At 42.1% G+C, this 15,429-nt stretch overlaps 1 protein-coding gene across 1 annotated transcript in view; it reads left to right on the forward strand.

Annotated features, from left to right (window-relative positions):
- Window positions 1-14,839, forward strand: part of ZMAT4 (zinc finger matrin-type 4) — a 261,297-nt gene extending 246,458 nt beyond the window's left edge. Inside the window, exons 6-7 of the mRNA XM_042984740.1 lie at window positions 13,976-14,147; window positions 14,693-14,839. Of these exons, the coding sequence (XP_042840674.1) occupies window positions 13,976-14,147; window positions 14,693-14,839 (319 nt within the window). The remainder of the gene's footprint in view (window positions 1-13,975; window positions 14,148-14,692) is intronic.
- The last annotated feature ends 590 nt before the right edge of the window (window positions 14,840-15,429 follow it).

Here is a 15,429-nt window from a genome sequence, read left to right on the forward strand (position 1 = left end):
TAAACTTTTCCCCTGGGCCCTACTGTTCTCTGGAGGTCTGAAGAACAATTTAATAACATTGTTGACAGGACAACAGAGGAAAGGGTCTCCAGCCTGGGATATGGACACGATTCTGATAGACTGGAAGAGCCTTAGTGAGTTAAGCTTTAGACACATTGCTTTTGAAGTAATGGTACTTTATCCAAGTAGGGTGGTCCTGAAGCAAGCTTGGTATGCAGATACAAGTCAGGGCTTAAAAATGGAGATTTTGGAGTCTGCTAGACAGGTGAAATTTAAGCCTGGACAATAGGTGTATCCTCCAAAGTAGAGAAAGGGCAGAAAGAAAAAGCAGCACCATGGACATTGTATTAGCCAGGATTCAATCGGAGAAGCAAAACCACTAGGAGGTGCCTCCCTCTGCCCTTGCCCTCCTCTGTCATACACACACATACACTCGCACACAGATACACACTCTCACACACACACAGACACACTCACACATAGACACATACTCACACACACAGTCTCACAAGCACATAGAGAGACATACACACAGACTCATACTCTGGCACATACACGCTCACACTCACAGACACACACACACACACACACACACACACACACACACAGGGATTTGACCTTAGACAATTGTGGGAGCCGGTTAAGCACTGTCTAAAACTGTTGCCTTTACTCTGCTGCTAGAGCCTGAAGTATGCAGGACAGGCTGTTAGGGCAATGGATATAAAGTGGGGAAGAGCGAGGCCAAACTTGAATTCCCAAGCAGGAGCTGGAACTGTATGGGGGGACAGAAACCATGTTAATGCTCACCACCTTCAACCTCAGTGGAGCGAATGTTCTGCAGGAGGATGTGACACTTACATGTGTGAGCTACAGAAGCACTGACCTTCCGAGTGTAAAGAGACAAAACTAGAAATGGACAGGGAAGGGAATCCCAGGAAACGCCGTTCAGCTTAGCCATGCTCTGCAGCACACGTGTTTTGTAGCCATGCTACGAAACCACCACGGCACACTAAGAAAACTGCTACATAACAATATAAGACACAATAGTCAAATGCCAAATGAGAGGCCAAAACATTAAGTGCCAAGTCATTTTGTCTCTCTTTGAAAAAAATTAAACAAACCAAAACTAGAGTGACTTCAAAGGCTTCCAGTTTTCTCAGGAAGATAAACTTGTTTTATTAATGAGTGCCATTCTGAATCTCTTTGCTTTAGCTATATATAAAAATTATAAATGAGAAGACCATTTCTTTTTATTTTTTAACTGAACCATATGCCTTTAATGAAAATATTTTAGACTCACATGTGTCAGAAAATTGATATCCACGTAGGAATGAATTATACCCAGCATACTAAAAAATTAAAATATCACCTGGAGAATACATGATTTTATCAGCATACTGAGATTAATTTGAAGGGAGAGATACCATGATTTGTTTTCTCATTGATGAGCCGAAAGAAAATTCTGCTAGGGCTATGGCTTAGGGATTTATTGCAGAGCTTTCATGGGAAACGGACCATCTGTGGTTGGACACATTATTATTTATATAATGTGTTCAAGACAACAAGTTATGATAAAATATCCAATTTCCTTGGTGAAATTGTCTATTTTACTTTCTATATATGTGTGTGAAGTTTGACAGGGTTGTGAAAAATCATTCTGAAGAAAATAGCTTCACCACTTTGTAATAGGTGGAGCTGGAGATGCATCAGGTGGCACAAACGTTGTCAGTGGCAGGAGGCCACTTACTGAGGCCAACACCAGGACAAGAGTTAATTGGAGAATTGGACAAACATCAGGGAATTAAAATGTATAAACCTTACAACAGATATGGAGTCGTCACCCAGCCCAGCACCTCTATGAGTCGTGACTAGGAAAGATGGCCAAAGGGTTTGGTCACAGAGGAGCTTATAGGGACCGTTTCTTGGTGCTCTATTCTTTTCTGTCATCACACTTTCCAGAAAAGATCTAACCCGTTTGATACATACCGTCAAATCCAGCCCTGACTCCAGACTCTCTAGTCGGGCATCTCAAACGTAACATGATTAAAAAGAGAACACTCGATTTCCCTCCATGACCTTATACCTCTGTCTTCTCTAGGCTCCCCACATCTCTAAACAGCACTACGATTTATCCAGTTGCTCAAGGCAGAAGTCTGCAAACTAACCTTGATCCTTTTCCTTCCCTCCATTTACATGTTAGATCTATCAGCCAGTCCTGTGACACTGCCTCTGTATCTCATCCCTCCACCTCCACATCTGAGCCTCTGGTCTCTTATCTTTTCTGGCGTCCCTGCATCAGCCTCCTAACTTGCTGCCTGTGGGCCCATTTTCCTTTCTCTGTGCCATTCCTCCGCAGGAGCCAAAGTCAGCTCTCACAAATGCAATCTAGATTTTATTCCTCTCCACTGAAAATCCACTGAAGGTTGCCCATTGAACTCAGAAGTGCATCCAAACTCCTCTTGCTGGCTCACACAGCTGAGTGCAATCTCATGTTTACCCACCTCTCTGTGCTAGCTCACACCAACCTCCCCCTGCCCACTGTACTCTAGGAATGCAGACCAGCCTTTGTTCTGATTTTCAAACAGCCAAATGTTTTTCTGCCTTAACTTTGTGTTTACTAGCTGGAATCTCTTCCTGATGTGTTTTCCAGCAACCACCATGTGACTAACTCCTTCTTGTCAACCAACTCTAAGCTTAAATGTCTCCTAGGTGTTCTTTGTCACATAATTCTATTTTAACTCTCTACCTAGCACTTATTCCCCTCTGCTATTCCTTCCTCCCTTCTTTCCTTCCTTTCTTCCTTCCTTTCCTCTCTTTTTCTTTCTTTCTTTCTTTCTCTCTTTCTTTTCTTTCTATTATCTATCAATCTATCTATATCTATCATCTCTCTCTATATATTCATCCATCCACCTATCCACATATGCTTTCATAAATAGGATAAAAGTTACAGAAGAACAGGGATTTTTCTGGATCTTGTTCCTTGCTGTATCTCCAGTGTCTAGAAGGAGCCAGCACACAGAAAACCTGAACTACATTCTAGTATTAAAGACAGAGACAGATAAATTTATTATAATATGGGAAATGCCATGTTAGGGGAAGGCAGAGAGTGCTATAGAAGCACAAGAGGGGCAGCCAACCCAGCCTATGAGAAGACTTCCTGGAAGAGGTGGTATTTGACTTGAATTTTTAATGAGTAGATGTACAAGAAAGGTAAGGATGTTGGTCTAAGAAGTGACACCACCACTTTACTAATGTAAAGGCTGATTTGGATCTTTAGAAAAGAGCCTGGTGAAGAGAGAGAGAAATAGGCCTGAGCCATTAGCAGGAGACAAGAGCTCGAGTAAGTAGTCCTAAATGTCATTAATGAGAATGAGGGGGAGAGAGGCAGAGAGAGAGAGAGAGAGAGAGAGAGACAGACAATACTTATAGGTAGTGGAATCACATTGAAGGATTTATTTTTTTAATTTTTTAAATGTTTATTTGTCTTTGACAGAGACAGAGAGACAGAGTGTGAATGGGGGAGTGGCAGAGAGAGAGGGAGACAGAATCTGAAGCAGGCTCCAGGCTATGAGTTGTCAGCCTAGAGCCCGAAGCGAGCTCAAGCACACAAACTGTGAGATCATGACCTGCACCAAAAGTCAGTCTCTTAACCAACTGAGCCACCCAGGTGCCCCCACATTGAAAGATTTTAAAAATATTACTCTGACAGCAGATTGTAAAAGCCTAGAAACAGAACAATTAAGAGATTAGTAAGGTAGTCCAGGCAAGAGGTGCCAAGCTCCTGAGGTAGAAGGGTGTTTGGAGCACTGGGTGGAAGAAGGGCTAGGGGGTGTCATCTAAGACATTAATGGTGCCATGCAGTGAAGGAAGGACACCTGCAGGTGGACTCTGCAATGGCCTGGACTTCAGACTTGAGCGGTATGGACTGGTGGCATCACTTGAATAAAAGAGGAAAAGTCGATTTGAGAGAAAGAGGAAAATCATGAATTCAGTTTTATCCATGTTAAGTTTGAGATGTCTGTGTAGCATTGAGACAGATTTTCCAATAAAATTTGGATGTATAAGTTGGGACAGGAGGGTTATAAAATTAGGAGTGGAAATACAGATTTAGGAATCCTCTTGGAGGTATTCATTCAAACGATGAGCGAAAGCACTATTGAATAAAAGGACATATAGAATAAAAGGCAAGCAAGGATGAAACCTTGGAAAATAGCAAAATTTTAAGTGTGGGTGGGAGAAATTATGTGAAGGAGATCAGAAAGAGATAGTTATAGAGGTAGGGGAGTCATGTGGCTAGTATCTCAGAACACTGGCCAGATTTTAAGAAGGAGGGAGTGATAGGCAGAGTCAAATGCAGGGAGAGAAATCTGGTAAGATACAGTCTAAGTGTTGTCTGAATAGTCTGGAGTGTGCTGTTTTGATAACCTTAGGGAACGCAACGTGTGGAGTGGTCAGGAAAGAAGATTGACTGGCGTGTTGAAGGGTGAGTGAGAGGTGAGAAAGGGAAGATGAGGGAATAGAGTATTCACTGGGTGACTTAACTTTTCAAAGAGTGTGAGAAAATCTAGAGAAGTTAGGACCAGAGAGCTCCAGGCTTGAAAGAGAAGATCCTGTCCTCCAGTAGAAGGAGGGCCCCACACTCTGAGACTGGAGGAAGAACAGAGGGATCATAGGTACATTATTTATTGGAGGGAAGGAGGCAGGGGGAGTTTCAGCTGCATGAGTTCCATCTAATCAGTGAGGAAGGACTGATTAGGAGGAGAGGCTGTATATTTCATTCTAAAGAACACATGCTCTGACACTTAGTAGTTGTCACATAACTCACTAGTTGTGTGATGTCTGGAAAGTAGCTTAACCTCCCTAAGATTCAGTTTCTTTATCTGTAGAATGGGGATACCAGTGCTTATCTCATCGGGTTATGAGAATCAAATAAGATCATTACCCTAAAGCTAAGCACAGTGCTCCATCTAGGCAAGCTCTCAGTATATGTTAGCTGCTGCTATTGTTGTCACTGTTGATCGTGAAGGCTGCAGGGGATATCTGAGGTGGTGACTAAGAAGGATTTGAGAGGTAGTTGATGAAGAACAAATAAAAAGATAGGCAAATGTTATTGGTAACCCAGCTGGGATGGATGAGGAAGTGGCATGAGGCAGAGTAACATTTCCCCCAAAGATTTGAGTGTATTTATGATTGTTTAACATTTTCAAGTGAGCTCTGTGGAGGCAGAAGTTTGTCTAATGTTCTCACTGATGTATTTCCAAAATCTCAATTCATTTGTTTAGTTAATTTCTGTTTGTTTTAAAAGACAGTGATGGGTTTATAATTGTTGAATGCAGAAGCAGAAGTTGGTAGTTTGATTGCAGTTCTAATGGAAGCCTGCTCTATCCTTGCCTTTTACCCAATTATGAAAGCCTTTAAGTGACAAAATTACTTAGGGATGATCCCACCTTTTCTCATGTCAGGTTATATAACTATAAGGAAATTTAGGGAATGAAATACTAAGATGGAATAGTAGTGACTTTGATATATGTAACACCTGTAATTCCTATACCCCTGAGTGGCAGAAGTGGCCATCGGCAATGCTTTCGTTAATTTCCCTCACTTTCAAGTGTCCTCCTATGAAAACTGATGTTAACAAGTGCTGTGCAATTGGATATGATGATTATATGAAATGAAGTGTGTGAAATACCTGGTGTACACCTTGGCACAGAATGAATAATCAGGAAGTATTTCTTTTCTCTCCCATATTAGCTAACACAGTCACTGGTGTGGGAATGGATTCATGCAGAGAGTATAATATAGAAGAACTGATGTTAGATTGAAATTGAGGGGTCCTGAATTCTCATGCCATCCATATTACTCATTTTCAATGAAACTTTAAGCAGTTCACTTTAAGTCATCTACCAAATGTATAATAGTAATTTTCCTACTTTCCCAATGGGATTATTGTGAGGATCAAATGAGATCAGACATGAAATGCTACCTGAATGTAAGGTGCCATTAGTTTGGTCCTTAAAACCACCTGAAAGGCATTCTTATCTTAGGATGAGAGTACATCATGGCTTTGGAATTTGTTTTAGCATTTTCAGGCCCCATTTTTCTGTGATGGCACAAGAAACTCAGCAGCCTACTTGAAACACAATGTATCACCTATTATAACTGCAAAACATCAGAACATCCAGATTTCCTCTGTATTAACTATATGCTATTGTATAAGAAATTTTCCCAAAACCAAGTAGCTTATGCAACAAATATTTGCTATCTCATAGTTTCTGTGAATCAGGAATACCAAGACATAGCCTGGGGTTGAAGACATCTTCAGGCTTGAATGGGGCTGAAGAGTATGCTTTCAAGAGGGTGTACCCACATGGCTATTGGCGAGAGGCCTCTGTTCCTCCCACAGGGCTCTCTTCTCATCCAGAGTGAGAAATCCAAGAAGAATAAGGAGGGGGAAACAGTACCTTGTGCAACCAAGTGTCTAAAATCACACACCATTAACTGTATTTTTTTTCAAGAAGCGAGTTAAGTCCAGGCACAGTAAAGGGGGAGTTGGGGTAGAGACTAGTCTCCTTCCCTTGAAAGGAGGAATGTGAAAGAATCTGTGGACGTATTTTAAAGCCACCACACTTTTTCATAGAGTCAAGGAGTGATCATGTGGAGTCCCCTTGGGCATCAGCGGAGTGTGTGGCTGCCTTACTGGTCAGTGATACATTTAGCATGAGGAGACTTATTCTAATACAAATATTAGTTCAATTTATTGAAAGATCTCTAGTGTAAATGGTTTATTTGATCCTTTCCAGGAGATGGGTTTTAGTAAGTAGACTAGGGAGGATTTGGAGAGTAAGTACAGGGATGGGGGAGTGGCCAAGTGGGAGAAAGACAGAGAATTAGCCCCTAAAAGCACAGCTTTACAACTACATGTGTTTATGGAGAGCTGGGCTATGAGGCCTGAGGAGGACTAAACTCTTTGAAAAGTGGCAGTAGCAGCAGCAGCTCGATTGGTGGACAGATGACCTAAAAAAGTAGTAACGATACTGGAAATGTTCCTCAGACCCTGCAAAAGAAGAGCTCTCTCCTCAGAACCGGAGCTGGGAATACAGCCCGAAAGAGTGAGTGGGTTCACAAGAGTAAGAGAGGGTTATTATGAGAAACCTTTCCAAGTAGATTTCAACTTTGGAGAAATACCAAGCTGTAAATTCATCTCAGACATTTAAAATGCATTAGATGCCACCACAGCCCTGGCTGTCAATTCAGCCAGCATTTACTGAGCAGCAATTGTGTGTCAGATGCTGTTCTTGTGGCATACACATTTATCAGTTCATTCAATCCTCCAAAACACTGTATGGGAAGTTTAATTATTATTCTCCTTTTATAGGAGATTAGTGCTCTGGAAGGTTATGTTCCTTGTTCAAAGTCACACAGGTAGCAAAGGGAAAAACTGGGATTTGAATCCAAGTTGTTTAAACTTTATTAGCTTTAATTTCTTAAATGAGAAATTGCAAATGCAGACATATCAGGGATTAAAAAATATTTCTTAAAACGTGGTATCTCCCTAACTAAAAGACTGGTATCTGCCTTGTTCCATGAAGAGTACCTTGCTCTTGACAACACAGTTCAAAATGAGGGTGATGACTTTCAGATCTCTTCCGCGCATTGATATCTTTCTCATTCAGAGATGAGGCTGTGTGTTTCCCACAGCAAACTGCCCACCCTTATTGAACATTCAGGCTATACCCAATCCCAATGCATCTTCCACTATGTAACAACTAATGACAGCCTAAGTACTCAAACAGGGCAACCTAAAATTACAAAATTTCAAATACTTGATTTATAATTAGACTTTTAATTAAAATGTCAGTAATTTGATATCTTTTTCATAAACCTTATCTGTAAGAATTTGCTCATTCACCATTATTCCTTCAGGGAAAAAAAAAATTTGCTCTTTCTCCCTCCTGTCTCTCTAAGACTTTTGGTTTCTACCCTTGCCCTGCAGGCCTGTGTGCCATTCATCCAGGCCTTCCTTCATTTAGCCAGTAAAATGCATTCACTTTTTCAACATGCATTTATTGAACATCTGCTATGTGCTAAGCACTCTTCTAGTCACTGATGAACCATTGTGGGTTGTGAGCCAGCCACTGTGCTTGGCTCTGTGGGTGCAGAGATGTTGTGTAAGACACCACCACTCTAATGGAAAAATGCAGCATAACAGGAGATGTGATGGCATTTCAGGTAGGATACAGTGGAGATGTATGAATATTTACATCTCTAATATTAATAGTGCCATTATTATTTACAGTATATAATATATTATTATTACATATGATATATCATTTTGCCTAGGGGTCATAAGATAGAGGAGAACCATTGCAGATAAAAAGTAGGCTTGGGGAACCTGGGTGGCTCAGTTGGTTAAGCGGCCAACTTCGGCTCAGGTCATGATCTCGGGGTTCATGAGTTGGAGCCCCATGTTGGGCTCTGTGCTGACAGCTCAGAGCCTGGAGCCTGCTTCAGATTCTGAGTTTCCATCTCTCTCTGCCCCTCCCCTGCTCATGCTCTGTCTCTGTCTCTCTATCTTTCTCAAAAATAAATTAAAAAAAAAAAAGTAGGCTTTCACCAGACAGTCATTGCATTAGTCTGGGACTGGATCCCCTGAGATGTAGCTGCCAAGAGAGGATTAAATGTGTAAGTACATCATTAGGGGAAAGAAGTGAAAGAGAAAGTGCAATGTGATGCAGAAGAAACTGGGAAAGCTGTTAGACCACATGTCTGGCCCTGAGTAAGGGAAAGAGGGAGGGAAAAGTCAGGTGGAAGTATCCTAGACCATTGTATGGTCCTTGGAAAAAGGAGCCAAAGTTGGCCTCAGAAGAACTCCCTGCCTTCCAGAAAAGATCTGCCTTAACATCTCTGCTGCCCTCAGGCATGGTCTGGGAGGAGCCCAGGAGAAGTAATCAGAGCTCAGTGTCAGAACTTGCATCTCTGTCTCTCTTGGTCGATACTGTTCCCTGTAGCTGCAGGTCTGGGAGGCACCTTGTCACTGTGAGGCCAGAACTCCAGGCAAGAGGACAGATTAAACAAAGGATTTGCTTAAAGCAGCTTAGTACACTTTAGGAGAACAACAAACTCAAAATGGCTGGAGAGTAAGGTGCATTTTGGTTGGGGAAATGAGGAAGCAAGAAGGGCAGGTATTGAGAAAAAATACTGGAGAGGGTCAGTAGCCAAATTACAGAGTCTAGTGTGTAAACCTAAGGGATTTGGGCAATGAGGAGACATTGGGGAATTTTAAGTAGGGAAGGGACCTAATCAGGTTTTAATAAATCAGTGGATGGGTTAGAAGATATGATAAGAAACAGGGAGAGGAGGTCAAACAACTTATATTCCGAACTATCATAGCCACATTAGAAATACTAGCTCAGGGAGTTGCTTGACAAGTAGAATGAAGATCACTCAATTACCAAGTATGTGTGAGGAGTCTTTGATTCCCAGATTTCTAGACAGAGGAGCCATTCCCTCAGCTAAGGACTGTGTAAAGAGACACTGGTTGGGAAGCTAAAATGTCTTGGACAGTGTGGCATTTGAGGTCTCTCAGCACTGTCTTACCCAGCACTGAGACGAGAACTCAAGGCTTGAGATGCATGCTGGGGAGTTGTGAGACTTTCTTTCTCAGGAGACATTTTAATGACACAGCACAGTTGGCCGACTGCCTCAAATCTTGTAAGGAGAGGGTGTTAGTGAGCTTGCTTCTCTTCATCTGTGTCTCCCTTTTGACCTTTGTCTTCTGAGCAGAAGTTAGTAAAGAGAAAAACAGCTACAGATTAATGTAACAACTATGAGATCATGAAATTGCAGAATTAACTTCTCCCAAATGGACAGGTACTCCATCAGCCCCATCCTTGTCTTTGTCTTTCTTTGTTTTGGGAGAACACAGCCTTGCACTCCCCAAACAGATATGTGGAGTGAATCTGCAGACACTGGTCAAGAGCACCCCTATCTCTGGACAGCTGCTGATGGATGGGTGGCCAAATGTATCTGACTTCCTTGTCCCAGCAGGGCAGAAATCACCAACAGAAATCGCCAGAATCTCTGATAAAACAATGTGCTTTGCTTCCAGACCTCCTTCTTATTACTTAAGTTTCATGCCATTAATTTAGGCAACATAAAAATTGCCAACCAAAATTGTATGCATAAATCACACAATCTTGGGGCAAGGGAGAAGAGAAAGAAAGATCAGTGTGATTCTCTGGGGGATGTGAAAAGGGCTTAAGATCTCATTTTTAAAACTACCTGCCCTGGGAGATGTGCAAAGTACTTCATAGCATTTTTTCCTTCCCCTTTTCTCCTCCTCTTTTTCTTCCTCCTCCCCCTCCCCTTCTCCTCTTCTTCATCTTTATCTCATCTTCTTTTTTTTAAAGTAAATTTAAACTTTATTTACTTATTTTGAGGGAGAGGAAGAGAGAGAGAATCCCAAGCAGGTTCTGCACTGTGAGCATGGAGCCCAGTGCAGGGCTTGAGCCTACAAACTGTGAGATCATGACCTGAGCCAAAGTCAAGGGTCAGACACTCAACCGACTGAGCCACCCAGGTGCCACTCATCTTCTCTTTTTTTAAAGTTTATTTATTTATTTTGAGAGAGACAGAGAGAGCATGATCAGGGGAGGGGCAGAGAGAGAGGGAGAGAAAGAATCTCAAATAGGCTGAGTGGTCAGTGCACAGAGCCCAATGAGGGGCACAGAGCCCAATGAGGGGCTCAAACTCATCAAACCGTGAGATCACAACCTGAGCCAAAATCAAGAGTTGGATGGCTAACTGACTGAGCCACCCACATGCCCCTATCTTCATCTTCTTTTAATTCACAGAATCCTTAATGATCAGCCCACTTCTTAGTTCAAAACACACTAATGGCTGTCCCTCTTGTTCATCATAAAAACCCAAGCCTGCACATTGGCCTACAAGGCCCCCACACACCAAACCCTCCTACCTCCAGTTATTTCTTTGCTTCCTCCAGCTTCTCCTCCTCCTTCCCTCAGCTGCAGCCACACTGGCCTCCTTGATGCTCTTGGAGCCCTCAGCAGTGCTCTGGCCTCAGAGTGTTTGTGCTTGCTGATCCCTCTTCCTCCCAACCACCTGTCACCTGGCAAGTTCCTAGCACACACAAATGGCAATTTCCCTGACCACTCCATTCAAAATTGCAGCTCTTGTTCCCACATCATCCACATCCTCTGCCCTGTTTTATTTTTCTTTATAGTCCTTATCACCTTCCCATGCACCGTGCAATTTCGTTATTTTCATGTGTTGCCAATGTCTTCATACTAAACTGTAAGGCATGGAGTTTTGCCGCTTTGATTTCCCACGGTGTCATCATCACATTGCAACAGTGCCTGGCTCTAAAGGGCCAATTCTTCATGATCCCCATTCATAGATGGGGTGACTTAGCTGAGAACACTGAGATCACTTTCCCAGGTCACATGATCACTACACAGTGAAGCCTTAAATTCAAACACAGATTGGTCTGGCCCCAGGATCCACATTCTTTTCTCCACATTGTGGCTTCTTTCCTTTCCAAATTGCTAATTAAATACTTTCCTAGTATCAGGGGATGGCTTCCATTCAGAGAATGGCCACTCTCTAGACTCTGAATTCTTGGTCAGGGAGTCAGATTGTGAGAAAGGCCAAGAAAGGAAAGAAATGACATCAACACTAGCGTAGGGGTTCTCCATGCTCACAGGAGTGAAATGCCCAGCACTTCATGAGATCGCTGGAAACACCCTTCCCCACCCCCAGTCTGGATCACAGGCACACAGGCTGTGGGAAAACTGGTGACACACACGTGCCAGCCAAGAGTTCCACGTAGATTGCATTCACAGATGTCTAATTGAAGCTTGCTGTTTATTAACAGAAGCTGCTTTGCCATTCAGAAATGGGAGTTAATCAAAATATGGCAAATGGCGCACCTTGAGAAATGTCACTCCTTATCATGATTGCATTTCCATATTTTTTCCATGTTTGGTGCGTGTATGAAATGCTTTTAGAAATTATACACTACTCACACCAGCCCCTGGTGGCAGGATGCATCTGAGTCTGTTTGGAGGATCTGGCAGAAACGGTATTGAACCATATTTCAGTGCAGCTTTATGTGCTGCGCATAACCTACATTTCTATAGCAATCGGTTAGAAGCAGAGCAATTCCTGGCACTTCTAGCTCACACAGAGCCCCGGAGAGCCCTGCTCCCTTCTCCCTTCCCTCTCTGTCAGTCATCAGGGAGTAAAGGTCAGGGGCTGGAAGTAGATAATTATGCTGCCTCAGGAATCAGTGTTTCCCTCTTAGAACCCTTGGAATGTAATTCATTTCTCATGTCTTTCTTCTCAGGTATTAACAAAGTCAACAAAAAAAAAAAAAAAGATTTTTTTCCCCATCAGGACTTGCCAGCCCTGATTGAGAGCAGTCAGCATGAATTTTAATCACAATGTCTATTTTTCAGCCCTGAATTTTCCATAATCAATTGCTTTTTGTTTATTAATTGAAAGCCAATATGTATAGGGTTTTAGAATTGCTGGATATTGACCCCTAGGAGACTACTCATTCACATTCAGAACCTGGCTGGTGTGTGCTTCTCCATAGAGCCCAAACTTATGTAAGAGGTACATTAGAAGATGATTTTTTCTTGTTGAAGTGATTCACTGTGTGGTTCTTTAAATGGGTTAACTTGTGCTGTAAATTAATTTACACAAAAGAGAGTCGAATCCTCTCTCATTATTTATTTATTTTTTAAAGGAACAAATCTATATCAGAGGTGAGATACAGGTGGATTCTCCTTATATTGACCTTTCTTTCTTACCGTGTGCCTCAGGGCTTTGCTCTGGTTTGTTTTCCTCTAGTTACTCTACCCTGTTTACATTTCTGAGGTGGGTGAAGGAGGTTGTGATGTCAGGGGCATGTTCACATGAGTGTGACTCATTGCATCCCCATAACTTCTCCGAGGGGAAAAGACTATGGTGATGGCATTTGAATAGGCACACATTGATTGTTGTTTGTTTTCCAGGATGTAGTGAGGGGATGTCAGTGTTTCACAGGACTACTGGAATCAGAATAAAGCATTCTTTGATTTCTTTTCTACTTGGCACTCCCTAACACTTCTTCTCCCATTTACTGATTGTATTAGTTTGCTAAGGTTGCTGTAACCACCACAGACTGAGTGGCTTATAAAACAGAAGTTTATTCTGTCACCGTTCTGTAGGCTAGAAATCCAACTCAATGTGTCAGTAGGACCGTGCTCCATCTGAAGGTACTGGGAAAAGATGTTTGAGGCCTCTCCCCCAGCTTCTGATAGTTCCTTGGCTTGTGGTAGCCTAAAGCCAATCTTCACATGGTGTTTTCTTGATAGACATAACTGTGTCCAAATTTCCCTTTTCTGGAAGAACACTGGTCAGGTTGGATTAGATTAACTCTACTGCAGTATTAGCTCATCTTAACTAGTTACATCTGCAATGACTCTCTTTCTAAATAACGTCACATTCTGAATACTGGGAATTAGATCTTTAACATATGAATGGGAATCACATAATTCAGTCCATAACACTGACCATTTTTATCTGTTGTTGCTTAACAAATTATCCCTAAACGTGGTGCCCTAAATATTTACTATCTCACAATGATTGTGGGACAAGAATCTAGGCATGGTTTATCTAGGTTCTCTAGCTCTGGGTTTCTTCTAAAGCTTTAGTCAAGCCTGCCTTAGGGGTGAATCTGTCTACAGTCTCACTCAGGTGATTGTTGGCAGGATCTGGTTCCTGGTGAGTGGTTGGAATGAGGGTCTCCATTCCTTATGACATACTGGCCAGAGGCATTTCTGGGCATGGACAGCTCATAACAATCTGAACAAGCAACATGGCAACAGACAGTGTGGGAGGTAACAAGATGGAAATCACAGTGTTTTATAAACTGATCTAGCAATAATACTGTCCATATTCCATTTGTTAGAAGCAAGTCACTGGATCCAGTCCACACTCAAAGGGAGAGGATCTCAACAGGACAAGGATACCGGGATGCAAGGATCTTTGGAAAGCACTTCTCAGATGCTGCTTACCTTGGTCTGCCCTCTGGGCCATCCTTTTTCATGAAAGCCTGTGCACGTTTGTATCCAGCTAGTTTGGTGGGCTTGCTTCTTGCCAGTAGACTTTCTAGGGTCGGCCAACCTCATTTTTTATTGTCTCTACTCCTTTCAATCCAAAATACCACTGTTTCTACTGATCTAATTTTCTCAAAAACTCTGAGAGATTTCTGTGAATCTTATTGGGGTTTGCTGTACTAGAAAAAAAAAAGTCACATCCTGAAATCTCTTAGAGAAAAGCTTTTCTCTAGTTTGAATTTTGTTGAGAAGGCTGAAACAAAAGTCCTCATACTTCCCAGGGGTCCTATTGTTCCTGAGACAACTTGTATGTAGTGCCCTCACTCTCTTCAGCAGCCCCTTGTGTGGGACCCACTAATGGTCTGATCCTTCGATCTTTTTGAAGTCCCAACCAAGGGCAATGCTGTCTCATTCAGCTTTATTTCTAGACCACATTTTCCTGGCAACCTGGAAGCCATTTCTTAATTTTAGCATCTTTTGCTATCTAGAGAAGCTGAGAATTTTCAAAATCATCAAATCTTGGTTCCTTTTTGTGTAACAGTTCTTCCATCAATCTGTCACTTTTGCAGTTTACTGTAAGCAGTAAGAAGAGGCTGCAACACAGCTTGAAAATCTCCTGGGCAAGATCACCAAGTTCATTAGTGCTGGTCAAGACAAAATTGTCAGGTGGAATATGTACTTTAACAGCCGTCCCTCTCCCCAAACCCTGGGAATAAATACATATGCTCCCTGTGGCATCTCCCTGCTCTTCTCCCCGCCCCCCACTCTCCACCCCCTCTGACTTCATTGCCCTTTGTAGTTCCTATGTTTTTAGAACCCCCAGTCTGAAAAACATCTTGTTTCCAATAGTTCAAGTATTAGATTCAAGTCCTTGGACACTTAGAGGTCTGTAGTGATAGATTCATCTTACAAGCAAACCATTGACAATGCTATAGTTAGCTAATATGCTATTCCCACTACATTATCTCAATTAAAAAATACACCATAGACTTTAAAGAGTATTAAAGTCATATGGTTATATAAAGTTATAACTCTAATGATTTACATTTGAATAGTTTTTCCACTAATTTTACCATTTACAAAGGGCTTTCATTAATCCATTTATTTGTCACCAAAGTCCTATGCAGGAGTTGTCTTAACCTCAGTTTAGAGAATAGAGACCTGGGGCTCAAGGAAGATGAGTCATTTTATATCTGTTGCATGATTTAGATGGTGTCTCATGGCACCAGGACTCCAGACTACCCCAGTGTACCCTACTCTGCATCATAGAAGTCCTGCAGGGACAATATAGAGGATATAGTTATTT

The sequence above is a fragment of the Panthera tigris genome, chromosome B1, assembly GCF_018350195.1.
Source record: "Panthera tigris isolate Pti1 chromosome B1, P.tigris_Pti1_mat1.1, whole genome shotgun sequence".
NCBI lineage: Eukaryota > Metazoa > Chordata > Mammalia > Carnivora > Felidae > Panthera > Panthera tigris.